This window comes from Molothrus ater, chromosome 4 (genome assembly GCF_012460135.2).
Source record: "Molothrus ater isolate BHLD 08-10-18 breed brown headed cowbird chromosome 4, BPBGC_Mater_1.1, whole genome shotgun sequence".
NCBI classification, from domain to species: domain Eukaryota; kingdom Metazoa; phylum Chordata; class Aves; order Passeriformes; family Icteridae; genus Molothrus; species Molothrus ater.
In genome coordinates, this window is record NC_050481.2 from 71,608,302 (window position 1) to 71,634,349 (window position 26,048).

The 26,048-nt window shown below is 62.0% G+C and overlaps 1 protein-coding gene across 1 annotated transcript in view; it reads right to left on the reverse strand.

Annotated features, from left to right (window-relative positions):
- The window catches only part of ADAM33 (ADAM metallopeptidase domain 33), a 45,439-nt gene that overhangs the window by 12,960 nt on the left and 6,431 nt on the right, over nt 1–26,048 (reverse strand). The window contains exons 3-16 of the mRNA XM_054514730.1: nt 24,259–24,341; nt 15,165–15,241; nt 12,205–12,280; nt 11,308–11,384; nt 9,744–9,930; nt 9,253–9,318; nt 9,092–9,163; nt 8,334–8,500; nt 8,088–8,172; nt 6,000–6,142; nt 3,559–3,736; nt 2,819–2,908; nt 1,516–1,711; nt 529–637 (exon numbers count right to left, since the gene is read on the reverse strand). Of these exons, the coding sequence (XP_054370705.1) occupies nt 529–637; nt 1,516–1,711; nt 2,819–2,908; nt 3,559–3,736; nt 6,000–6,142; nt 8,088–8,172; nt 8,334–8,500; nt 9,092–9,163; nt 9,253–9,318; nt 9,744–9,930; nt 11,308–11,384; nt 12,205–12,280; nt 15,165–15,241; nt 24,259–24,341 (1,606 nt within the window). The remainder of the gene's footprint in view (nt 1–528; nt 638–1,515; nt 1,712–2,818; nt 2,909–3,558; nt 3,737–5,999; nt 6,143–8,087; nt 8,173–8,333; nt 8,501–9,091; nt 9,164–9,252; nt 9,319–9,743; nt 9,931–11,307; nt 11,385–12,204; nt 12,281–15,164; nt 15,242–24,258; nt 24,342–26,048) is intronic.

Consider the following 26,048-nt stretch of genomic DNA (forward strand, 5'->3'; position numbering starts at 1 on the left):
ACAACTCCCTAATGTGGCACTGGGACACCAGAGAGCACAACTCCCTAAATGTGGCACTGGGAACAGAGAGCACAACTCCATAAATGTGGCACTGGCTTTGATTTCCCAGCAGGCTGGGCTGGGAGCTGCTCGTGGTGGGACAGCAGAATCACAGGATTTGGGCTGGAAAAGAACTCCAGATCTCCAAGTGCCAGCTCCCAGCAGCGATGGGGACAGAGCCCAGGAGGACCTGGTGGCTTCCTGGGGTACAAAACAGGGCTGTCCCAAGGGCTGATTCCCGGGGGCAGGGCTGAGGTAGGGCCCTCCCAGTGGCATGGCAGGGGTGGTAGGGGTGGCAGAGGTGGCAGGGACAAATGTGGGCACGGGAGGGGACATTGGGCAGCCGGTGCCAACGCTGTCCCAAGGGCTGCTGCCTGTGGCAGGGCTGAGGCAGGGCCCTCCCAGTGGCGTGGCAGGGGTGGCAGGGGTGACAGGGGTGGCAGGGGTACAGGAGGGACACGGGGCAGCCGGTGCCAGCGCTGTGCCCACCTCTTGTCACACTTGACGTAGCGGCCCTGGCTGTCCTTGCCGCAGTTGCCGTAGGTGTTCCCTGCCATGTTCACGTCCTGGAAGCAGGCATCGGGGGCTGGCCACGCTCCTGCACACGGGGAGGAGAGCTCTGGGAAGCCAGGCACGGGCAGGGACCCGCAGCAGGAGCAGCACGTGGTGCTCAGGGAGAACACACTGGGGAAAGCTCTCCCAGAGCTGCTGCTGTGCTGCCAGGCCAGAGACAGGAGGGATGAACTTCCCCATTAGCTGGAGTCTTGAGGAGGGTTTTGGTCACAGAATGGTTTGGGTTGGAAGAGACCTTAAACCCACCCAGTTCCACCCAGGGCAGGGACACCGCCCACTGTCCCAGGTGCCCCAAGCCTCCATGTCCAACTTGGCTTTGCACATTCCAGGGATCCAGGGGCAGCCACGGCTGCTCTGGGCACCCCCCATCCCATTCCCAAGGATTTGGGGTTCAGAATTGTCCCCTGGCTGTTGGTGTGGCTGTGGCTGTGCCAGGGCCCCCATGCAGCCCCCGCAGCCCCCTGGGCATCCCCAGGCTCTGCTGCAGTGAGGGGAGGGACTGCCCTGGCCCCCAGAGCTGCACACACTGCTGCTGGTGGGTCATGGACACACCATTGCTGCAGGGAGGGACTGCCCTGGCCCCCAGAGCTGCACACACTGCTGCTGGTGGGTCATGCACATGAGAGATGGGACTGCCCTGGCCCCCAGAGCTGCACACACTGCTGCTGGTGGGTCATGCACACACCATTGCTGCAGGGAGGGACTGACCTGGCCCCCAGAGCTGCACACACTGCTGCTGGTGGGTCATGCACATGAGAGATGGGACTGCCCTGGCCCCCAGAGCTGCACACACTGCTGCTGGTGGGTCATGGACATGAGAGATGGGACTGCCCTGGCCCCCAGAGCTGCACACACTGCTGCTGGTGGGTCATGCACACACCATTGCTGCAGGGAGGGACTGACCTGGCCCCCAGAGCTGCACACACTGCTGCTGGTGGGTCATGCACATGCCGTTGCTGCAGTAGGCCTGGCCCTGGGCGCACGAGGAGCCGTCCAGCAGGTACACGTTGGGAGGGCAGTACGGGGACACTCCCGTGCAGAACTCGGGCAGGTCACAGGAGCCAGCGGCCTCCCGGCACGGTGTGCCAGCCACCTTCAGCTGGGGACACAGGGACAGGCTGGGGACAGGGGGCAGTGACATGGGGACACACACAGGGGACAGGGGGCAGTGACACAGGGACAGGCTGGGGACGGGGGCAGTGACAGGGGGACACACACAGGGGACAGGGGGCAGTGACACAGGGACAGGCTGGGGACAGGGGGTAGTGACAGGGGGACACACACAGGGGACAGGGGGCAGTGACACAGGGACAGGCTGGGGACAGGGGGCAGTGACATAGGGACACACACAGGACAGGGGGCAGTGACAGGGGGACAGGCTGGGGACATGGGGCAGTGACACGGGGACACACACAGGGGACAGGGGGCAGTGACAGGGGGACACACACAGGACAGGGGGCAGTGACACAGGGACAGGCTGGGGACACGGGGCAGTGACAGGCAGACACACACAGGGGACAGGGGGCAGTGACACAGGGACAGACTGGGGCACTGGGGGCAGTGACGGTGCCTCCTGGCACAGCTGGCACAGCTGGCAGCTCTAACACGTGACAGGTGCCCTGTGGGGCTGCTGGGGCTGTCAGGGCATGGGGACACTTCCTCAGCTGCACCTCAGCCACAGAGCTGCCTGAGGGATTCTGCTGGAGAGGGAGCTGGGAAAGGGCCTGGAGGGACAGGAGCCAGGGAATGGCTCCAGAGCCAGAGGGCAGGGCTGGATGGGAGATGGGGAATTGGGAATGGTTCCCTGGCAGGGTGGGCAGGCCCTGGCACAGGTGCCCAGAGCAGCTGGGGCTGCCCCTGGATGCCTGGCAGTGCCCAAGGCCAGGCTGGACACTGGGGCTGGAGCACCTGGGACAGTGGGAGGTGTCCCTGCCATGGCAGGGGTGGCACTGGGGGGCTCTGAGGTTCCTCGCAGCCCAGCCCATGCCAGGATTCCCCTGCAGACACAAGGTGCCGCATGAACCCTGCCCATGGGGCACAGGGAGCGTGTCCCTGTGGACAAACAGCTCAGGAGTCCCCAGGGAACGGCAGGGCTGGGTCTGCACCTCATCCCATGGCCACGGGGTGGGCAGGGGGCGGGCAGGGGGAGGCAGGGGATGGCACAGGGTGGCAGGGGGTGGCAGGGGGCGGGCAGGCTGGGTCTCACCTTGCAGCTGTGGCAGCAGTCGCCGTGGGCACACTGGGCCCCCTCCTTGAGCGTGCAGTTGTGAGCGTTGCAGCAGGGGTTGGTGCATTCCTGTGGGGAGCACAGCTCCATGGGCTGGGGCTCCATCCCTTCCCCAGCACTGCCCCCAGCCCCTGCCACACCCATCCCAGCAGTGCCCTGCTCATCCTGCAACGGGGAAACTGAGGCACAGAGGGCAGCAGGGAGAACTGGGCACTCGGGGGTAAGTTGGGACTGGGATAGATGGGTTCAGGAAGGTGGGGCTGGGAAAAGCCCTCGGGATGGAGGCCCTGTGGTGACAGCAAACCCCTCCCTTGGAAACGCCCTGTGCAGGAAATCCCTCAGCTGAGGAGGACCTCCTGTCCCTCCATGTCCCACAAGGGCCCCCTGTCCCTCCATGTCCCATGAGGGTCCCCTGTCCCTCCATGTCCCACGAGGGCCCCCTGTCCCTCCATGTCCCATGAGGGTCCCCTGTCCCTCCATGTCCCATGAGGGTCACTCTGTCCCTCCATGTCCCACGAGGGTCCCCTGTCCCTCCATGTCCCACGAGGGCCCCCTGTCCCTTCATGTCCCATGAGAGTCATTCTGTCCCTCCATGTCCCAGTAGGACCCCCTGTCCCCCCATGTCCCAGTAGGACCCCCTGTCCCCCCTGGTCCCACGAGGGCCCCCTGTCCCCCCGTGTCTCTGTAGGACCCCCATGTCCCACGAGGGCCCCCTGTACCTCCACCTCCCCGCAGTCACAGTCCTCTCCCTCCTCGCGGAAGCCGTTGCCACATTTCCGTGCCACCACCAGGTCCTTGGTGTCGGGCAGGTTGAAGAGGCACATTCCCCCTCCCTTCTGGAAGTAGCTCTCCAGCTGCCTCCTGCTGCAGGAGCTGAACACCCGGGGGAAGGGGTGTCTGGGAGACACAGGGGAGCAGGGCCAGAGGAGGGGGGAATGGTGAGAACTGGGAATTCAGCACATGGACAAACGCACAAACTGGCACAGACCCTCCCCAGAGCAGGTTCCCCATTGCCCAGTGAGCCACGAACACCTCCCACCCCAGCCAGACCAGCAGCCAGGGGACAGTTCTGAACCCCAAGTGCTCAGGAAGGGGATGGGGGGCAGGCAGAGCCTCTGTGCATCACCCCTGGGACATCAACCCCCCTGCACCCCGGGTGTGAGCCCCAGCCCAGCACTGCTGCAGTGTCACCTCTGCCCTGGGACAGCACAGACACCCCTGAGGCACAGCAAACCCCTTCCTGTGCTCACTGATGCCAGCCCAGCACTGCTGCAGGTGTTGAGGCAAAATAGAAATTTTCCAGGGTAGAAATCTATTTTGGTTTAGGTGAAATGTGCATTTTTGAGTTGAGTCTGTGGTTAGAAAACATAGCCATTTAGCCTGAGTGCAAAGCCTAGGCTCAGAGAAACTGCTTCAGAGAAGGACAGAGATAAGGGGTGGGGGAGACAGAAGGTGATAGAGAGAGACAGAGAGACTGCTGTGAGAGCAGGTCAACCTGACCTAGGAGTTCTTTCTGATAAAGAAGAACTATCGGGGAAAATGTCACACGAAATTCGTAAAAATGAGTATGTATGAACCTATTGTGAAATTGTGTGCATATGTATTTGAGAGGGGGATAAAAAGAGACCTGGAGTTCCCAGAGGTACCCATGTCATTTTAGGGGAACGATTCCCACATGTGTCCAGGGCTGTAATGAACACACAGGCTTTACAACTGTCACAAAGGTGTGGGGTTTTGATTATCTCCACAAAACATTGTCACCTCTGCCCTGGGACACCACAGACACCCCTGAGCCACAGCAAACCGCTTCCTGTGCTCATTGAAGCACACAGCAAACACCCACCTGGGCCGCTGAAATACAGCTCAGATGGGTGAACATCACTTAAAATTAAAGAAATACGGGAAAAAATACCAAAAAGGACCCAGAGAGCAGCAAAAAAATAAAATAGTCAGAACCTACAGTGTGTAAGGAAGTGAGGAACAGGACAAACATTCATTTTCTACAGAACCTCTGAGCAAGGGTCTTCTCTAATTTCACCGTTTGTGGGGGTTTCAGTGGTTTATGAAGAAGAAGGAAGCATTTCCTTCTTCTTTGAAACAGTTTCATTTCCCCTTAAAGCTGAAAAATATTTTCATAGCAGGACGTCTCATCCTCAAGATGACTCAGAGGACATTTTTTAAAAGTGGTTTTGAAATCTCTTGGGCTGGAGGGAAACCTGCAAGAGCCTGCAGGTTATGGAGGCTGAGCAAGCCAATGTACTCTACATGTATTTTTATATATATTCATATCCATGGCTGTGCAAACACAGCCAGAACTGTGCTTTTCCCCACCACACTCTGCCCAGGCTGAGGTTAAATCCTGTGGGATCAACACCAGCATCTGGCAGCCCTGAAACCACAAGTGGGGTCCCACTGTTCCTTCCTCATTGGAAGAGCAGGTGGGTTCAAACCCAGGCAATGAACGGCTGAATAAACCCTGCTTTTGCTCAGGGCAGGGACATCTGGGATGACACATCCTCAGGAGGGGGAAAATCCAGAGGGAGAAGGGCTGGAAAGGAAACTGCCACCAAGCACATGGATTGTGAATCCCACCAGTGCCACCCTGCCATGGCAGGGACACCTCCCACTGCCCCAGGTGGATCCCAGCCCCAGGGTCCAGCCTGGCCTTGGGCACTGCCAGGGATCCAGGGGCAGCCCCAGCAAATCTGGGCACCTGTGCCAGGGCCTGCCCACCCTGCCAGGGAACAATTCCCAAGATCCCAGCCATCCCTGCCCTCTGGCAGTGGGAGCCATTCCCTGGCTCCTGTCCCTGCAGGCCTTGTCCCCAGCCCCTCTGCAGCTCTCCTGGAGCCCCTGCAGGCCCTGCCAGGGCCTCTGAGCTCTGCCTGGAGCCTTCCCTTCTCCAGGGGAGCATTCCCAGCTCTGCCAGCCTGGCTCCAGAGCAGAGGTGACAGCATTCCCTGCCCACACACAGCACCACGGCCTGCTGGGGCTCTGGGGACACATCCCAGGGCATTGGGGACACATCCAGGGCACTGAGGACACATCCCAGGGCACTGGGGACACATCCAGGATACACCCAGGGCTCTGGGGGCACATCCCAGGGCATTGGGGACAATGCAGGGCTGTGGGGCCACGTCCCAGGGCCAGCAGCACTCACCCGGTGGCCGCGGCCATGACGCAGCCGCCCTGCTCGGGGGTGGCCTCGGTGCAGCAGCCCTGAGTGTCGTGCACCAGGCCGAAGTTGTGGCCGATCTCGTGGGCCATGGTGGCAGCGGCGCCGATGGGCTGCTCTGCATGGTCCTGCCGGGAGGGGACGTGTCACCAGGGCCAGCACCAAGGGACAGGGCCACCCACAGCCGGGAGTGGGGCTGGGCACAGGAGGGACCACTCAGCCCCACATGAGGAGGGGTTGGAGGAAGGTTCATGGAGGAGTGGTTGGAGGAGGGTTCATGGCACAGGTGGGGTTTGGGCTCCTGATTTTCCCTTGTGGGACTGGTGGGAAGCTCTTGGCTGGAGCCAGCTGCTCAAAACCCAGCGCAGATCCCAAAACCCAGAAATCTGGGTGCCCCCACCACCCTGCCTAAGGATCACAGGTCACCAAGGCCACCGTGACCACCCCATCACGCCCAGGGCCACCACCAGGAGGAGCAGAGGTGATCTGGGCAGAGGTGGTACCAGAAGCCCAGAGAGCAGAAGCAGGGACGAGCAGGGGCTCTCCAGCACGGGGGACAGGAGCAGCACAGGACATGCCAGCGCTGCTGCCAGCTGGGAGCTGGGGGTGGGAGACCTTTAGCAGCCCCTTCTCACCCCCTGTGCCCCTGGCCAGCACCTGAGGGGTCAGGAGCTACAGCATCACCCCTCACCTTCATACCGCACCCAGGTCAGAGCATCACCCCTCACCTTCACACTGCCCCCCAGGTCAGAGCATCACCCCTCACCTTCATACTGCACCCAGGTCAGAGCATCACCCCTCACCTTCACACTGCACCCAGGTCAGAGCATCACCCCTCACCTTCACACTGCCCCCCAGGTCAGAGCATCACCCCTCACCTTCATACTGCACCCAAGTCAGAGCATCACCCCTCACCTTCACACTGCCCCCCAGTCAGGAGCTACAGCATCACCCCTCACCTTCACACTGCCCCCCAGTCAGAGCATCACCCCTCACCTTCATACTGCACCCAGGTCAGAGCATCACCCCTCACCTTCATACTGCACCCAAGTCAGAGCATCACCCCTCACCTTCACACTGCCCCCCAGTCAGGAGCTACAGCATCACCCCTCACCTTCACACTGCCCCCCAGGTCAGAGCATCACCCCTCACCTTCACACTGCCCCCCAGGTCAGAGCATCACCCCTCACCTTCACACTGCCCCCCAGTCAGGAGCTACAGCATCACCCCTCACCTTCACACTGCCCCCCAGTCAGAGCATCACCCCTCACCTTCATACTGCACCCAGGTCAGAGCATCACCCCTCACCTTCATACTGCACCCAAGTCAGAGCATCACCCCTCACCTTCACACTGCCCCCCAGTCAGGAGCTACAGCATCACCCCTCACCTTCACACTGCCCCCCAGGTCAGAGCATCACCCCTCACCTTCACACTGCCCCCCAGTCAGGAGCTACAGCATCACCCCTCACCTTCATACTGCACCCAAGTCAGAGCATCACCCCTCACCTTCATACTGCACCCAGGTCAGAGCATCACCCCTCACCTTCAGTCTGCCCCCCAGGTCAGAGCATCACCCCTCACCTTCATACTGCACCCAAGTCAGAGCATCACCCCTCACCTTCATACTGCACCCAGGTCAGAGCATCACCCCTCACCTTCAGGCTGCACCCCAGGTTAGGAGCTACAGCATCACCCCTCACCTTCAGGCTGCACCCCAGGTTAGGAGCTACAGCATCACCCCTCACCTTCATACTGCACCCAGGTCAGAGCATCACCCCTCACCTTCATACTGCACCCCAGTCAGGAGCTACAGCATCACCCCTCACCTTCATACTGCACCCAGGTCAGAGCATCACCCCTCACCTTCATACTGCACCCCAGTCAGGAGCTACAGCATCACCCCTCACCTTCATACTGCACCCCAGTCAGAGCATCACCCCTCACCTTCAGGCTGCCCCCCAGCTCCACACCCAGCCTCAGAGGTGCTGGCCCAGCCTCAGGAGCTGCTCCTCCAGCCCCAGGGGGATCTCCCCCGGGCTGGGGTGGTGCAGGGACCCCCAGCCCCCCTTACCACGCTGACCCCTCCGGAGTTGTCGGCGCTGCACATGCCCTCCAGCGGGGCCATCCCGATGGTGGTGCCCCCGAAGGTCTTCCCTCTGCCGGGCAGGAGAACGGGGCCAGCTCAGTGCCAGGGGCCAGGAGTGCCCAGCGCCAGCCGGGAGCCCCCCAGCGCCCCCAGTGCCCCCAGCGCCCCCAGTGCCCCCCAGTGCCCCCAGTGCCCCCCAGTGCCCCCCAGCGCCCCCAGCCAGGCACCCACGTCAGCAGCTGGGCGTTGTCGTGCCTCCTGCGCGCCCTCAGGGATTTCTTCCACTGCAGGAAGGCCCAGAGCGTGGCGTTGGCGTCGCTGCTCACCGCGCACTGGTCCCGCTCCGTCCACACCTCCAGCCCGATCAGGGCCACCTTGATGTTCAGCAGCCTGTAAAACTGCAGCAGGGCACCGGTGGAGGGCGTGGGGCTGCAGTTCCCTGTACCCTCCCTCCCTGCTGTGGCATTACTGCGAGCAGCTCCTCGTGTTTCCCGCGGCTGTGTGACCCCAGAACACACCTGTCCCACACCTGCCTGCAAGCATGGGCTCCACAGGCACAGGAGCCAGCCAGGTGGCACGATGACATTCAGTGACAACACCTCAGCGTGTCCCTTCTTTGCCAAAGATGCCAGCACCGATCCCAGGCAGAGGCCGGTGAACACTTCCCTGCTGAGCTCAGCTCATGGGGGACAAAGCCCTTCCCACCATGTGCTCAGAGAGCTCCTGAACCCCTCCTCCATGGGTGGCCAAGCCCTGGCAGGGCAGCCCAGGAGAGGGGTGGAGTCCCCATCCCTGAAGGGATTTACAGTTATGTGCATGTGGCACTTGGGGACATGGTCAGTGCTGGCCTTGGCAGTGCTGGGGAATGACGGACTCAAAGGACTTAAAGACCCTTTCTGACCTTAACAGCTGCATAATGCTGTGATTCCTTGCCCTGGTGACAGAGGGACAGTCCCTGGGGCCACACGAGGGCCTGGCAGGTCCCTCACCTTGTCCACGTAGTTTGCGATCTCCACGATGCGCTGCTTGGTGTGGCCCAGGTTGCGGTTCTGGTTCCTGTACTGGAGAGAGGTGAGGATGGGGAAGGGTCACAGGCTCAGTCCAGGGTGGAGACAGAGAGGGACCCTGGCTTTCTGCCCCCAGCGCTCACCAGGGTGTGATCAGCAACGATGAAGAGCTCCATGTACTTCATGGTCCTCCAGGCATCCCTCCTGGCCTGCAGGCAGACACAGGGCTCAGCAAAGAGGGGCAGCCCTTGGCTCCGGGCACCCTCCAGACACCACAGAGCTGCTCAGGAGGGACAGCTGAGAGGGGAAACTGAGGCACAAGGTGACACAGAACGTTTGGGTGGCTCCAAACGACCTCACGTCATATCCCTCATGGTAGGATGCAGCACTGAGACCCGACCCAAGCATCCTCTGGGGTCTCCTGCCTAAATTCAAGCCACACAAGCCACCCACAGAGACCCTGTCACCCCCCCTGCCTGCACAGCTGCCCAGCTGCTGGGGGCATGGGAGCTGTCAGCAGTGCTGAGAGCCCCTCCCAGCCCTGTGCCTGTGCCCAGGCAGATCCCGTGTGGCTTTACCCGGCTGGATTCATCCGTGAGGATTCACCCAAGCGGCTTCAGCCCTGAGGATTTACCCGTGGGTGCCGTGGCTGGAAGAGCCGGGCCATGCCGGCCACGGTGCTGCCCAGGTGCTGGCCGTGCCCGCAGGTGCCCCCTGGCACAGGCAGGTGCTCTGCTCGCTGCAGGAGGTGGAGGCCGGGCTCGGGGGGCCCCAGGGGGCTCAGGTAGTAGCTGGTGTTGCTGCTCAGCACTATGAGGCCCCTGGAGATGGGAACAGCCCCGATGGCTCCTGTGGTGCTTCCCCCTGCGCCCCCCCAGCCCCTGAGGCCCCACAAACTCGTGGCACATCAGCCTGGTCTGCACCCAAGCTGGGAGCAGGGACAAGAACTGGGGATCTCTGCCCAAACAGCCCCAGGACAAATAAACCCTGGGCACCAAAACCTCCCCCCTACAGAGCACAGAGCAAAGCTCGGTCTGGGACAGCTGCTCTGGGGTGCAGGGACCTGCCCCTCCAGGGATAAAATTCCTGGGAATAAGCTCGTGCTGCCAGAAATGTGGTCCCTGCCCAGCCTGCCCAGTCCTGGGGCTGGGAGAAGGGTGGGAGAAGGGTGGGAGAATGAGGAAGGACAAGATGGGAGCCATGGGAAAATCAGCCCATGAAGCATTTGGTGCTGGGCTTGCAGGAGCATTGGTGCTGCTTGGGTGGTCCCAAAGGGGATCCCTGCAGAGAGAGGGAGCAGTGGATCCATCCCACCTTTGTCAGCTCCACAGCCCACCGACCCTGTGTTCTTTCAATCCTGATTTCCCCATACCCTTCTCCTTCCCTCCATTCCCTTCCTTCCCCCATTCCTTGTTCCTTCCCCCATTCCCTATTCCTTCCCCCATTCCCTGTTCCTTCCTCCATTCCTTGTTCCTTCCCCCATTCCCTGTTCCCCCATTCCCCATTCATTCCCCCATTCCATATTTCCCCATACCATATTCCCCCATTCCCTGTTCCCCCATTCCCCATTCCTCGTTTCCCATTCTCCACTTTCCATTCCCCCATTCCCCTTCCCCTATTCCCCATTCCTCATTCCTCATTCCCCCATACCGTATTCCCCATTCCCATTCCCCATTCCCCATTCCCATTCCCCATTCCCCATTCCCATTCCCCATACTGTATTCCCCATTCCCATTCCCATTCCCCATTCCCCATTCCTGTTCCCATTCCCATTCCCCCATACCATATTCCCCATTCCCATTCCCCATTCCCATTCCCATTCCCCCATACTGTATTCCCCATTCCCATTCCCATTCCCCCATACCGTATTCCCCATTCCCATTCCCCATTCCCATTCCCCATTCCCATTCCCCCATACCGTATTCCCCATTCCCATTCCCATTCCCATTCCCATTCCCCCATACCGTATTCCCCATTCCCATTCCCCATTCCTATTCCCATTCCCCCATTCCCATTCCCCATTCCCATTCCCCATTCCCATTCCCATTCCCGTTCCCGTTCCCATTCCCATTCCCATTCCCCCATACCGTATTCCCCATTCCCATTCCCCATTCCTATTTCCATTCCCCCATTCCCCTTCCCCATTCCCCATTCCCATTCCCATTCCCGTTCCTGTTCCCATTCCCATTCCCCCATACCGTATTCCCGAGCAGGTGCTGAGCACCACCCAGGATCCACGGTGGCCGCGGACGTGCCCGTGGTAGTGGCAGTGCTCCTGCAGAGCGACAGGGGGACCCTCCTCAGGGGCTGGGAGCAGCAGCCCACGGGCAGCTCTCAGAAAAGCTCCCCTTTTCCATCTCCCCTTTTCCATCTCCCCTTTTCCATCTCCCCTTTTCCATCTCCCCTTTTCCATCTCCCCTTTTCCATTTCCCTTCTCGTTTCCCAGCCAGGCGAGCTCTGTCTCCCGCACCGGGAATGGAAACGGGAGCGGGGACAGAGCCCGGGACAGAGCCCAGGACACAGCCTGGGACACAGCCTGGGACAGAGCCCAGGACACAGCCAGGGACACAGCCCGGGACACAGCCCGGGACACAGCCCGGGACACAGCCCGGGACAGAGCCCGGGACAGAGCCCAGGACAGAGCCCGGGACACAGCCCGGGACACAGCCCAGGACACAGCCCGGGACACAGCCCGGGACACAGCCCAGGACACAGCCAGGGACACAGCCAGGGACAGAGCCTGGGACACAGCCGGGACAGAGCCCAGGACACAGCCCAGGACACAGCCAGGGACACAGCCAGGGACAGAGCCCAGGACACAGCCCAGGACACAGCTGGGACACAGCCCGGGACAGAGCCCGGGACACAGCTGGGACACAGCCCGGGACACGGCCCTGCACCCGGCGCTGGAAGGGTGACAGAGGGCGGTGGGGCCATGGGGAGGGCCTGGCATTGCTGTGTTTGTGTCCCGGGGCCGGAGCCCAGCGCTGCCGCATTCCCTCTGCCGCCGGGAATCTGCCCCGCCCGCAGCGCTGGGCTCCAGCTCCGTCCGAACCCCGAAATTCAGAGAGGAGCGCCCCGAGCTCCGCACCCACCGTGTGGTTGGGGGTCACCGTCACGGGCTGGCCCTGCTCGCTGTAGTGCGTCTCCGTGTAGCCCGGAGCCAGCAGCCTGCGGGGACACAGTGGGGACACGGTGGGGACACAGCGGGGACACAGTGGGCACAGTGGGCAGCGGCTCCAGGGCTGCCGGCACAGCAACGCACCGAGCCCCCGAGCCTGGGCCCGCCCGGGCCATCCACACATCCCCTGAGCCCCCTGAACCATCCACACATCCCCTGAGCCCCCCTGAGCCCCCTGACCCATCCACACATCCCCTGAGCCCCCTGAGCCACCCACACATCCCCTGAGCCACCCACACATCCCCTGAGCCACCCTGAACCATCCACACATCCCCTGAGCCCCACTGAACCATCCACACATCCCCTGAGCCCCACTGAACCATCCACACATCCCCTGAGCCCCACTGAACCATCCACACATCCCCTGAGCCCCCTGAACCATCCACACATCCCCTGAGCCACCCTGAACCATCCACACATCCCCTGAGCCACCCTGAACCATCCACACATCCCCTGAGCCACCCTGAACCATCCACACATCCCCTGAGCCACCCTGAACCATCCACACATCCCCTGAGCCACCCTGAACCCCCTGAGCCATCCACACATCCCCTGAGCCACCCCCACATTCCCTGAACCCCCTGAGACACCCCCACATCCCCTGAGCCCCTGTCACGGCTGTGACCCCAAGCAGAGGCTGCCCATGGCCAGCAGGGACAGGGATGGCAGCAGGTACAGTCCAGTGTCCCTCTGTCCTCAGCAGGGACAGGGCTGCCCAAACGAGTGCCCAAACTGCCCTGGTCCAGGCATGACACATGCCATTATCCCATCCCATCCCATCCCATCCCATCCCATCCCATCCCATTATCCCATCCCATCCCATCCCATTATCCCATCCCATTATCCCATCCCATCCCATCCCATCCCATCCCATCCCATTATCCCATCCCATCCCACCCCATCCCATCCCATCCCATCCCACCCCATCCCATCCCATCCCATCCCATCCCATCCCATCCCATCCCATCCCATTATCCCATCCCATCCCATCCCATTATCCCATCCCATCCCACCCCATCCCACCCCATCCCATCCCATCCCATCCCATCCCATCCCATCCCATCCCATCCCATTATCCCATCCCATCCCACCCCATCCCATCCCATCCCATTATCCCATCCCATCCCACCCCATCCCATCCCATCCCATCCCACCCCACCCCATCCCATCCCACCCCATCCCATCCCATCCCATCCCATCCCATCCCATCCCATTATCCCATCCCATCCCATCCCTTCCAGCCACAGGAAAGAGCCAGAGCTGAGCTCACAGCTGGAGAGCACGTGGGGTGGGAGCTGGGGGAACACCAGGGTGGGCTGGAGTGACCCCAGGGGTGACAGGAGAGAGAAGAGAAGGAGGTGAAGAAGGAGATGACAAAGACAATGAAGATGAAAAAGATGAAGACAAAAAAGATGAAGAAGAAGATGAAGACGAAGAAAAGAAGAAGAAGAAGAAGAAGAAGAAGAAGGCGACAAAGACAAAGACAAAGAAGATGAAGAAAAGGAAAAATGAAAAGAAAAGGAAAAAAGAAAAAGAAAGAAAAAGAAAAAGAAAAAGAAAAAGAAAAAGAAAAAGAAAAAGAAAAAGAAAAAGAAAAAGAAAAAGAAAAAGAAAAAGAAAAAGAAAAAGAAAAAGAAAAAGAAAAAGAAAAAGAAAAAGAAAAAGAAAAAGAAAAAGAAAAAGAAAACCACAGGTTTTCCTGCATTGCCCAGATCTGTGTGACCTTGCCCAGATGCCAGGGTGATGGCTATCTGCTGGAAGCCTGCAGTCCCCTGGGGGTGGCAGGTCACCCCTAGGGATGGCAGGGTCACCCCTGCAGGGGCTCAGCCACCCAGAGAAGGACAAATGGGGCCAGGTTTTCCCCTGCTCTCAGTTTAGACTCAGTCTGGGGGTTTGGCCCTGTCCCAAAGGTTAAATTCTGCAGAGAAAAGAAAGCAGCCCTCCCAGAATAGCCCTCCCGCCTCTCCCTCTCTGCTTTCAGCCAGCCTGGCCCCAGAAGTGTCACCGTGGGCACGGCTGTGGCTTCCCACATCCTGTCCATGGGTGCCTGGCACCAGGGACTGCAGCCACAGCCCAGACAGCAGCCACGGCTCAGCCTGGCTCCTGCCAGGGACGGCCTGGCCAGCCTGGGGACACGGGGACGTGGGGACAGGGACGGGACAGCTGGGCTGAGGGCACGGGAATGGCAGATCCTCCTGCCATGGCCAGGGAAGGGGGCTGGGTTTGCACCCCAGCAGCAGCAGGAAGGGGATTCTGCAGGAGCAGCCACTCACGGCTGCTGGGGAGAGGCAGGGAAGGGGGCAGCTCTGCCCTGCCCAGCACGGGACACAAACCCACCCCTGGCAGTGTCCCCAGCCCTGAACAGGGCCTGGAGCAGCCTGGGCTGGTGGCAGGTGTCCCTGCCGTGGCAGGGGTGGCACTGCATCTTCAAGGTCCCTTCCAGCCCAAACCACCCTGGGGTTCTGCGGCTCTGTAAAATGCCACGAGGTCTCAGGCAGAGGGACAAGGAGGGCAGGGCAGGACAGACGGACACAAGTCCTGTCCGTGTCCCAGGGGAGGGGAGTGTCCTTGTCCCAGGCTGGGTGAGTGGCACAGGGCACAGGGGACAGGAGCTGCTGCCACCTGCATCCAAACTGACCCGGAGCAGGAGCCCAGAAGGAGGTGAGCAAGGTGGCAAAAGGAGCATCCCAGCCCAAATGGAGCCAAACTGGCCCGGAGCAGGAGCCCAGAAGGAGGTGAGCAAGGTGGCAAAAGGAGCATCCCAGCCCAAATGGAGCCACGCAGGGCCGTCCCCTCCCCTGCTGGCCACAACCCTGCCAGCCCAGGTGGGTCCTGGCAGGGTGCCCCGTGTCCCCTCCCCAGCCCCACACTCACTGGTTCCTCTCCAGCACCAGCACGAGCTCTTTGCCCTCAGCTGTCACAGCCACCTCTGCCCGGGCAGGTGCCACCACCTGCAAGGAAAGGAGGGATGGGCTCAGCAATGGTCCCTGTGCCCAGAACCTTCCTCTGCTCCCAGCTCCAGCTGCATCCCGGCCTCTCCTCCCGGGGTGTGCTCCGCCCTGGCACAGGGAAGGTGATGTCCCTGCACTCCCAGCCAGCAGGGATAATGGGGGAGTCACGGGAGGAAAATGGGGGATTCACAGTAGGGATAACAGGGGATTCCCAGGGGGTAATGGGGGATTCACAGTAGGGATAACAGGGGATTCCCAGGAGGATAACAGGGGATTCACAGGAGATTCAGGGGTGAGGCAGCAGATCCCAGCTCTGCTGGCAGCTCCCCCAGGGAAAGGCAGAACAGGATGGCCCCTGGGATGAGGAGCAGCACCAGGAGCACCCTGAGCAGGGTCTCTGAGGGCTCCATCCCAGCACGGCCCTGCCCCACTGCAGAGGCTGATCCAGGGAAGGACCCTCAGCCCTGGGAGGGTCGGTACCCTGGGGAGATGGAAATCACCACCAAGGCCCACCTGGGCACTGGATGAGGACCGTTAAAAATACCTCAGACCAGCAGGCAGAGAAAGGAAACAGTGACTCAGCTTCCCCAGGATGCCGGTGGCTTTACTCATTCTTTACTCATTCCCTCTCTTTGGAGGGCGTTAAACAGGAATCTGGCTCTGGAGCCAGCCCAGCTGTGTGTGACAGGACGGGCCAGAGCCCCACAGTGCTGCCCTTCCCTGTGTCCCCTCTCTGGGGACCCTGAAAGCATGGCCCTGCCTGCTGTCCATGGCCTGGACGGTCCCTGAGCTCTGAGGTGCCCCTCAGTCTGTCCCCATCCATGGGACACACAGGGAGCCCAGCGGGCTGCCAGCCCTCGGGCCCATCACCTGCCATGGCTGTGGGCCTGGCCAGCTCTTCCTGGCTCTGCAGGGAAAGGGGACAGAGGAAGGAGCCGTCCCTGGCCATGGAAGGAAAGGGGACAGAGGAAGGAGCCATCCCCAGCCCTGCAGGGAAAGGGGACAGAGGAAGGAGCCATCCCCAGCCCTGCAGGGAAAGGGGACAGAGGAAGGAGCCATCCCTGGATCTGGAGGGAAAGGGGACAGAGGAAGGAGCCATCCCCAGCCCTGCAGGGAAAGGGGACAGAGGAAGGAGCCGTCCCTGGGTCTGCAGGGAAAGGGGACAGAGGAAGGAGCCATTCCTGGCATGGAAGGAAAGGGGACAGAGGAGGAGCTGTCCCCAGCCCTGCAGGGAAAGGGGACAGAGGAAGGAGCCATTCCTGGCATGGAAGGAAAGGGGACAGAGGAGGAGCTGTCCCCAGCCCTGCAGGGAAAGGGGACAGAGGAAGGAACCGTCCCTGGGTCTGCAGGGAAAGGGGACAGAGGAAGGAGCCGTCCCTGGCCATGGAAGGAAAGGGGACAGAGGAGGAGCTGTCCCCAGCCCTGCAGGGAAAGGGGACAGAGGAGGAGCTGTCCCAGCAAGGCCCCAGCCCTGGCTGCCCTTGGCATCCCATCTCTGCAGTGGAACTCAAGGACCGCAGCAGGGAGGGGCAGAGCTGGCTGATTCAGGGCCCGGGATGAAGCAGAGGTTAAATCCTGTTCCCCAGTTCCTGTGGAGTTGGCTGTGCCGCTGCTCCTGCAGCCCAGCCCCCTGCCCTGGCTATGGGGGACACCAGGGGAGCCTGCCCTGAGCTCGGGACAGAGGGACAGAGGGACAGAGGGACAGAGGGACAGAGGGACAGAGCATGCGGGGTGCAGAGCAGCGGGGTGCCGGCATGCCGCCCCCGGGCTGGGGTTTTACTGCCGGGGGGCAGCTCCTGCACACCCACCCCGAGGGCAGCCCAGACAGCGCTCAGGCTGCCCGCGGGGGGCTGCGGCTCCGAGGAGCCCCCGGGGCAGGCTCAGAGGGCAGCGAGGGGCCGCTCCTGCCGGGCGGGATAAGGGGATGGAGCCGGGAGGGAGCCGGGATGGAGCCAGGAACGGGGATGGAGCCAGAATGGAGCTGGGATGGAGCTGGGAATGGGGATGGAGCCGGGATGTGGGGATGGAACAGAGATGCGGGAATAGAGCTGGGAGCAGGGATTGAGCCGGGAACAGGGATGGAGCTGGGAATGGGGTGATAGAGCTGGGATGGAGCTGGGATGCAGGGCTGGAGCCGGGAATGGGGCTGGAGCAGGGATGTGGCAATGGAGCCGGGAAAGGGGATGGAGCCGGGATGGAGATGGGAATGGGGATGGAGCTGGAATGGAGCCGGGAACGGGGATGGAGCCGGGAGCGGGGCTGGAGCGGGGAACGGGGCTGGAGCCAGGATACGGTGATAGAGCTGGGATGGAGCTGGGATGCAGGGCTGGAGCCAGAAGTGGGGCTGGTGCAGGGCTGGAGCTGGGAATGGGGATGGAGCCAGAAGTGGGGCTGGAGCAGGGATGCGGCAATGGAGCCAGGAACGGGGAAGGAGCCGGGATGGAGATGGGAATGGGGATGGAGCCGAGAGCGGGGCTGGAGCCGGGAGCGGGGCTGGAGCAGGGATGTGGTAATGGAGCCGGGAACGGGGATGGAGCCGGGAACGGGGCTGGAGCAGGGATGTGGTAATGGAGCCGGGAACGGGGATGGAGCCGGGAACGGGGCTGGAGCAGGGATGTGGCAATGGAGCCGGGAGCGGGGATGGAGCCGGGAGCGGGGCTGGAGCCGGGAACGGGGATGGAGCAGGGATGTGGCAATGGAGCCGGGAACGGGGATGGAGCCGGGAACGGGGATGGAGCAGGGATGTGGTAATGGAGCCGGGAGCGCGGCTGGAGCAGGGAGCGGCGCTGGAGCCGGGAGCGGGGCTGGAGCCGGGAACGGGGCTGGAGCCGGGAGCGGGGCTGGAGCCGGGAGCGGGGCTGGAGCCGGGAGCGCGGCTGGAGCTGCAGCCGGGCTGGCTGAGCCCCCCTCCGGCTCCGTGTGCCCAGCTCCAAGCAGGGCGAGCAGCCCCGGCGCTGGCAGAGCACGGGCCCACAGCGCAGGGAGGCGAGGCCCGGCCCCGGCACCTCCCGGCGGCTCCCCCGGCCCGGCCCGGCCCGGCCCGGCCGAGCCCCGGTGCCCGAAGCGAGCGCGCCCCGCCGGGCAGCGGCTCCATCCCCGCTCGGCGGCGCTGGGAACGGGCGGTATTTTTGGAACTCGATCTTGTACAAACATCGCTCTCTGGCCAAACATGGTCTGTACATTTTTCTCGCCGTTTCCCTCCTTTCCCCCGCCTCTTGCCCTCCCTTTTTCTCTCCCCGTCTCTGATCTCCCCAGCACCCGCTCCCTGCAGCCCTCTCCTCCTCCTCCTCCTCCCCCCAGGTCCCGGCCGGCTCATTCCCGGTTTAGAATTCCCCAGCAATTACTCCCTGCCTCGCCTCCAGAGCCGTTACTACCAAAATGTTCTTTCCCAGCTGCCGTCTTAAAGGGAACGTGCGTGTCCGGGTTATCCCGGCCCCGGCAGCTCCCATCCCATCTCCCAGGGGCTGGAGAACAAACGGCTGCCGTGGGACGCGTGTCCCCTCCCCGGCAGGGCATGCACCGCCAGCTCTCCTCCTCCCATGCCTCAGTTTCCTCTGGGAGCTCCTGGAGGGGCAGTGGGGAACAGGGAGGGATCCTGGTTCCAGCTGGGATGGGCCCAGCTCAGCTCCTGGAGGGATCAGCGCAGTGAGAACGGGGAATGTGGGCAGCACTGGAGCCCAGCAGCGGCTCCGAGGGCAGGCAGGGTGATGGCACTGATTGAACCCTGCCCCTGTGCCCCGGGCTGGCAGGGAGCTGCCCCGGGCTCCTGCCAGGACCTGCACGCTGGAAATGAGCCAGGAGCAGCTTCCTCCAGGCTCAGCTTCCTCCAGGTTCCAGTGTCATCCTGGATTCCAGCATCATCCTGGATTCCAGCATCATCCTGGCTCCAGCTTCCTCCAGGCTTCACCTTCCTCCAGGCTCAGCTTCCTCCAGGTTCCAGTATCATCCTGGATTCCAGCATCATCCTGGCTCCAGCTTCCTCCTGGCTCCAGCTTCCTCCAGGTTCCAGCATCATCCTGGATTCCAGCACCATTCCAAGGCCCAGCATCCTCCAGGGCTCCAGCATCATCCCATTCCCATTCCCCATTCCTGATTCCAATGTCAGCCTGGGCTGCAGCAACTTATCAGGCTTCAGCATCATCCCAAGGTCCAGCATCATCCTGGATTCCAGAACATTCCAGCATCATCCCAGGTTCCAATATCATCCCAGGCTCCAGCATCATCCTGGGCTCTGCCATTGTCTCAGGCTCCAGCATCATCCCAAACTCCAGCATAATCCTGTGTTCCAGCACTGTCCTGGGCTCCAGCACATTCCAAGCTCCAGCAACATCCCTAACTTCAGTATCATTCCAGAGTCCATTATCCTGGGCTCCAGCATCATCCCAGGCTCCAATATAATCCATGTTTCAGCATCACCCCAAGCTCCAGCACATTCCAAGTTCCAGCATCATTAGAGGCTCCAATGACCCCAGGCTCCAGCATCCTCACAGGCTCCAGCATCCTCCTGGGTCCTAACATCCTCACAGGTTCCCAGCATCCTCACAGGCTCCAGCATCCTCACAGGCTCCAGCATCCTCACAGGTCCCAGCATCCTCACAGGTTCCCAGCATCCTCACAGGCTCCAGCATCCTCCTGGGTCCCAGCATCCTCACAGGCTCCAGCATCCTCACAGGTTCCAGCATCCTCCTGGGTCCCAGCATCCTCACAGGCTCCAGCATCCTCACAGGTCCCAGCATCCTCACAGGCTCCAGCATCCTCACAGGCTCCAGCATCCTCCTGGGTCCCAGCATCCTCACAGGCTCCAGCATCCTCACAGGTTCCAGCATCCTCACAGGTTCCCAGCATCCTCACAGGTCCCAGCATCCTCACAGGCTCCCAGCATCCTCACAGATCCCAGCATCCTCACAGGCTCCAGCATCCTCCTGGGTCCCAGCATCCTCACAGGTCCCAGCATCCTCACAGGCTCCAGCATCCTCCTGGGTCCCAGCATCCTCACAGGCTCCAGCACCATCCAGGGCCCCTCCTGCTCCCTGATCTCCTTCTCCAGCCCCCATGAACAGAGTGCCCCAGTCCCCACAGGGCTGCAGGGAGCATCCCCTCTCAGCCCTGGCTGCAGGTGCAGTGGTGGCCCCTTTGCAGGCCATCCAGCCCAGGCAGTCGCCCAGGGGCTGGGAGGGGCTGGAATGATGGAATTGCAGCTGGGATGACTCTGCCTGGCCAGGCCCCAGCCTGTGACCAGCCCAGGGACCCTGCAGGCCCAGCTGGAGTCTGGTTTCACTTTCCACTCCATTGATGAGACAAACCCCAGGGCTCTTTGCAGAGGGCTGAGGGGGTTCAGCTGCTCTTCCCCATTTCCCCCAGCTCCCATCCTGACCATCCTCCCCACGCATCCTCCCCTGCCTCCATCCCTGCTGGGACTCCAGGAGCAGGCTCAGGGAGCACCGAGTTCCCTGGAAATCTCCCAGGCCAGGTCCCAGAGCTCAGCTCCCAGCCCAGCCATCTGCTCAGGCTGCTCCCCCAGGCCCTGAGCTCCCAGGGAAGCTCCCAGAGCCCGGATGTGACGGGGGAACAGGGATGGAGCCTACTGGGGATGCTCCAGGAGGATTTGCTGATGGGATCTGCAGCTGCTGGAGCAGCTGGGCTGCACCAGGGCCTCCCCAGGCAGCCGGTGCCAGCTCTGAGGCTTGAGGAGGTGCCAGCAGAGGCTTGAGGAACACAGCTCCCAAGGGATTGCATCACTTGGCCAACCCCAGCAGGATCCAGGGAGGAACCTCTTACACCCACTGCTCTCTGGAAAAGCATCCCTGGGAGCCAGGAACACCCCTGGGAGCCAGGAACACCCCTGGGAGCCAGGAACAACCCCTGGGAGTCAGGAACACCCCTGGGAATCAGGAGCATCCAGCCAGGAACACTGCTGGGAATCAGGAGAATTCCTGGGAGCCAGAAACATCCAGCCAGGAACACTGCTGGGAATCAGGAAGCAGGGCAGCCAGGCCCGGGGGCCAGGGCAGAGTTTGGGCTGGTTCAGAACAGAACTGGCAGGGTTTGCTCAGTGCAGCCACACTTCACACAGGGAGAAGGGGAAAAGAAGGGGGGGCAGCCCGATCCTCCCCTCCCCTCCTTCTCCCAGGGAAGAGTGCTGGGTACAGCCCCATTTCCATCTCTGGGTCCAGCTCCATTTCCATCTCTGGGTCCAGCTCCATTTCCATCACTGGGTCCAGCCCCATTTCCATCTCCGTGTCCAGTCCCATTTCCATCACTGGGTACAATCCCCATTTCCATCCCTGTGTCCAGCCCCATTTCCATCCCTGTGTCCAGCCCCAGTTCCATCTCTGGAGGGCTGGAAAAGCCCCTGGCAGCCCGGGCAGCCCTTGCCCCCATCCCGGGCAGGGCAGGAGGAGCAGCCCCCGGCAGGGATGGAGGATTCGGGGGTGCCCGGGCTGGAATGCAGCGCCCCATGGGCTGGGCTGCGCCTCCTGGCACGGCTGGCATCCCCGGTTATTTCCGGGATCTCTGCTGGAGGGCAGCTGGGACGGGGTGGGGACTGAACGGACTGAACTGATCCTACAGATGAGCGCCGGCAGCAGCGGGGGCTGTGCCCGTCCCCATCCCTGCCCCAAAGCCTCCCCTCCAGCCCCGCTCCCTCCCTCCCTCCCTGCCTGGCCGGGAACGGGAGCTCCTTGTTCAGCTCCTTGTCCAGCCCGGCCGGGTGCAGGAAACACCGCAGCCCCGAGCCCCAGAGCCCCTAAAATCCCCTGAAACCCCCGAAACCCCCCGGGTGCCCTTTGCACCCCCGGCACCACCGGGGCGCCCATGAATAGAGGAGCAGAAACAATCCTGCCCTGCCACGCGCTCCCCGGCTCAAGTGGCTTCAACTTAAATATAGACGGGGCTGGGGCTGCCACGGGAAGGGGACATTTCTGCAGGGAGGGGACATTTCTGCAGGGAGAGGACATTTCTGCAGGGAGAGGACATTTCTGCAGGGGGGGGATATTTCTGCAGGGGGGGATATTTCTCCAGGCCAGGGACATTTCTGCGAGGAGGAGACATTTCTCCAGGCCAGGGACATCTCTCCAGGCCAGGGACATCTCTCCAGGCCAGGGACATCTCTCCAGGCCGGGGACATCTCTCCAGGCCAGGGACATCTCTCCAGGCCGGGGACATCTCTCCAGGCCAGGGACATCTCTGCAGGCCGGGGACATCTCTGCAGGCCGAGCACAGCACCCACACGGGCTCTCGCAGCCTCGGCAGGAGCAGCCAGCCCCGGTTCCCCTGGAAGGGCCAGGGCAGCCCGAAGCCCCTCCCGAGCCCCGCTGGCTCCACCTTTGGCACCGAGGGCTCGCTCGGAGCGTCTCAGGCGAGGTGGCCCCGGAGGCCCCTCCCAGCAGGGCCCCGCTCCGGCCCCTCCCGGCTGCTGCAGCCCAGGGCAAGGGGCCGCGTCCTGGCCAGGGTGGCCACAGACGCCTCATGCAGGGACGTGGGGACAGCGGGGGCGGCAGGGAGGGGGTGACAGCCCTGGCAGGAGATGCCCTCTGCTCCCTGCAGGGCACTGCTCCCAAACCTGCTGCACTTCCCCTTGGCTGCGCCTCCCATCCCAGCCAAACCAGGAGCTGATGGATCACCTGGGCTCCTCCTGCCCCAAACCAGGAGCTGATGGATCACCTGAGCTCCTCCTATCCCAGCCAAACCAGGAGCTGATGGATCACCTGAGCTCCTCCTATCCCAAACCAGGAGCTGATGGATCACCTGGGCTCCTCCCATCCCAAACCAGGAGCTGATGGATCACCTGAGCTCCTCCCATCCCAGCCAAACCAGGAGCTGATGGATCACCTGGGCTCCTCCTGCCCCAAACCAGGAGCTGATGGATCACCTGAGCTCCTCCTGGCCCAAACCAGGAGCTGATGGATCACCTGAGCTCCTCCTATCCCAAACCAGGAGCTGATGGATCACCTGGGCTCCTCCCATCCCAAACCAGGAGCTGATGGATCACCTGAGCTCCTCCTGCCCCAAACCAGGAGCTGATGGATCACCTGAGCTCCTCCTGTCCCAAACCAGGAGCTGATGGATCACCTGAGCTCCTCCTGTCCCAAACCAGGAGCTGATGGATCACCTGAGCTCCTCCTGTCCCAAACCAGGAGCTGATGGATCACCTGGGCTCCTCCCATCCCAAACCAGGAGCTGATGGATCACCTGGGCTCCTCCTGTCCCAAACCAGGAGCTGATGGATCACCTGGGCTCCTCCCATCCCAAACCAGGAGCTGATGGATCACCTGGGCTCCTCCTGTCCCAAACCAGGAGCTGATGGATCACCTGAGCTCCTCCCATCCCAGCCAAACCAGGAGCTGATGGATCACCTGAGCTCCTCCTGGCCCAAACCAGGAGCTGATGGATCACCAGGAGCTGATGGATTACCTGAGCTCCTCCTGCCCCAAACCAGGAGCTGATGGATCACCTGAGCTCCTCCCATCCCAAACCAGGAGCTGCCAGGTCACCTCCAGCTCCTCCCTCTGAGCTCTCCAGCTCCCTTCCACTCACCCTGCAGCTCCTGGCCATCCTCCTCCTCCCCGGCACTTATTAACACCATGTTTAATTAACTCACTGCTGCCTCCCCTGCTTTCCTTGTTCATCACCCGAGGGTGGTGATGGATCCTGACACTCCCCAACCTGCTTCTCATGGATCCTGAAATTCCCCAGCCTGCCCATGGATCCTGAAATCCACACCCTGCCCATGGATCCTGAAATTCCCCAACCTGCCCATGGATCCTGAAATTCCCCAGCCTGCCCATGGATCCTGCAGCTCCACACCCTGCCCATGGATCCTGAAATCCACACCCTGCCCATGGATCCTGCAGCTCCACACCCTGCCCATGGATCCTGAAATTCCCTAACCTGCCCATGGATCCTGCAGCTCCACACCCTGCCCATGGATGCTGCAGCCCCAGGGCTCCATGGTGTCCCACCAGGAAGGCTGTGGGCAGAGGAGGAGGGAGGGAGGAGGGGTTTGGGAGCGCCCTTACCTGCTCCTGCAGGCTGACGGCTCTGCGGGCACGGCCCCCCAGCAGCCAGTGGGGGGTGACCCGCTCTCCGTGGGACAGTGGCCCTGGGGACAGGACAGGAGAGAGGACAAGAGCTGCTGAGCAGAGCCTGGGGGAGCTGCAGCTCTGCACAGCCCCAGCACAGGGACAGAGCTGAGCACCCACACCCAGAGCCTCCCTCCTCACGGGTGTTTCAGGGGATGGACCCAGCCGCAGGCCAGTGCCACCCCAGTGCCACCCCCAGTGCCACCCCCAGTGTCAGCCCCAGTGCCACCCCCAGTGCCACCCCCAGTGCCACCCCCAGTGCCACCCCCTCCCCAGCCCAGCCCCTCAGAGCTGGCCCAGCCTTAGTCCTGCAAGCTCCCAGGAGCTTTGCCCCCACCCACACCCCAGAACAGGGGCCCAAATCCCCCAAATCTGCCCCCTGGAGAAGCAGCTGGCAGGTGGGAGCTGTGGCTGCCCCTGCATCCCTGGAGAGCCCCAGGCCGGGCTGGACACTGGGAGCAGCCTGGGGCGGTGGGAGGTGTCCCTGCATGGCAGGGGTGGCACCGGAGGGGCTCTGAGGTCCCTCCCCACCCAAAGTGCCACATGGCCCTGTGGCTGGTGGGCACTGTGGCTCCGTCACCCCCAGTGCACGCTGCGCCCGGGGCTGGGCTGCAGCAGGAGCTGGGAGGGCCGTGGCTGTCAGGGTTGGTCTGAGCCATCCCAGCCCCCCCGGGCAGGCAGCACAAGCCATTCCTTGGCTCCATCCAAGGCAGACAGACTTTCTAAGATTATTTTTTTCCTAAACAATGTGGCTGGATTTGACTGCAGCGCAGGGAGCAGCCACTGATGACTTAAGCCCGGATGACAACAGAACAAAAAACGAAAATCTGAAGCTCCTGCAGAGAGGGGACGAGGCTGAACAAAAATGTCAAGGGTTGGGCCACCTTGCCAAGCCAAACGTTGTGAGGGAGAGCTTGGGTGGAATCATCTCGCCCAGCGAAGTTATTTACTCAGAGAGTGAAATAGCAGGGCTGAGGGCTCTCTGGTTTTATGGCTTGTTTTGGTTCCTCGTGCAGAGCTCCGGGGCTTTGGCTCGAGGGAAGATGAAGTTATTGGAAAGACAAAGGAAAAACAAAGGCGGAGCTGTGGGCTGGGAATTGCTGCCGGAGCTGGATGGGATCGGGTCACCCCGCCCGGCCACCTCTGTCCCCCGGGAGCGCCCGGCGCTATCGCCCGAGGCATTTAATCAGTGCCATTAAATATAGCCTGGAATCAGATTCCAGGAATAACTGCAGATAAGGGGTGGCACCGTCCCAGCTTCCTTCTCCTCACCTCCTCCCGAGGCGGCAGCCGGGCCCCCTCCACCCCGGCCTCGCAGGAGCCCATTGTCCGTGGGGAAACTGAGGCACGGGAGCAGCCCCGGCGGGGTTGGTGCCTCCCGTTTCAGAGCCAAGCAACAATCCCCTCTATTTTCAATTCCCCCCGGGAGCAGGGCAGGGAGCTGTGCCTGCCCGGCCCCAGCTCTCTCCCACGGCTGGGGAGAGGATGGGACACGAGGGGCTGGGCCGGGCCTCGGCCACGTCCCAAAAATCCCTCGGCTGGGAGATGTAAAGGATGAGATTTAAGTTACGATATTTTAAATTTCCCACTGTTTTGTTTGTAGCTTTTGCTGGGAATCTGAGAGGCTCGGAGCACGAGACGGGGCCTCTGAAATCCAACTCAAATAAACGCAAAGGCAGCACAGAAAGGGTTTCCCACACCCCCCTTCTCTGGATTTCCTGGAAAAC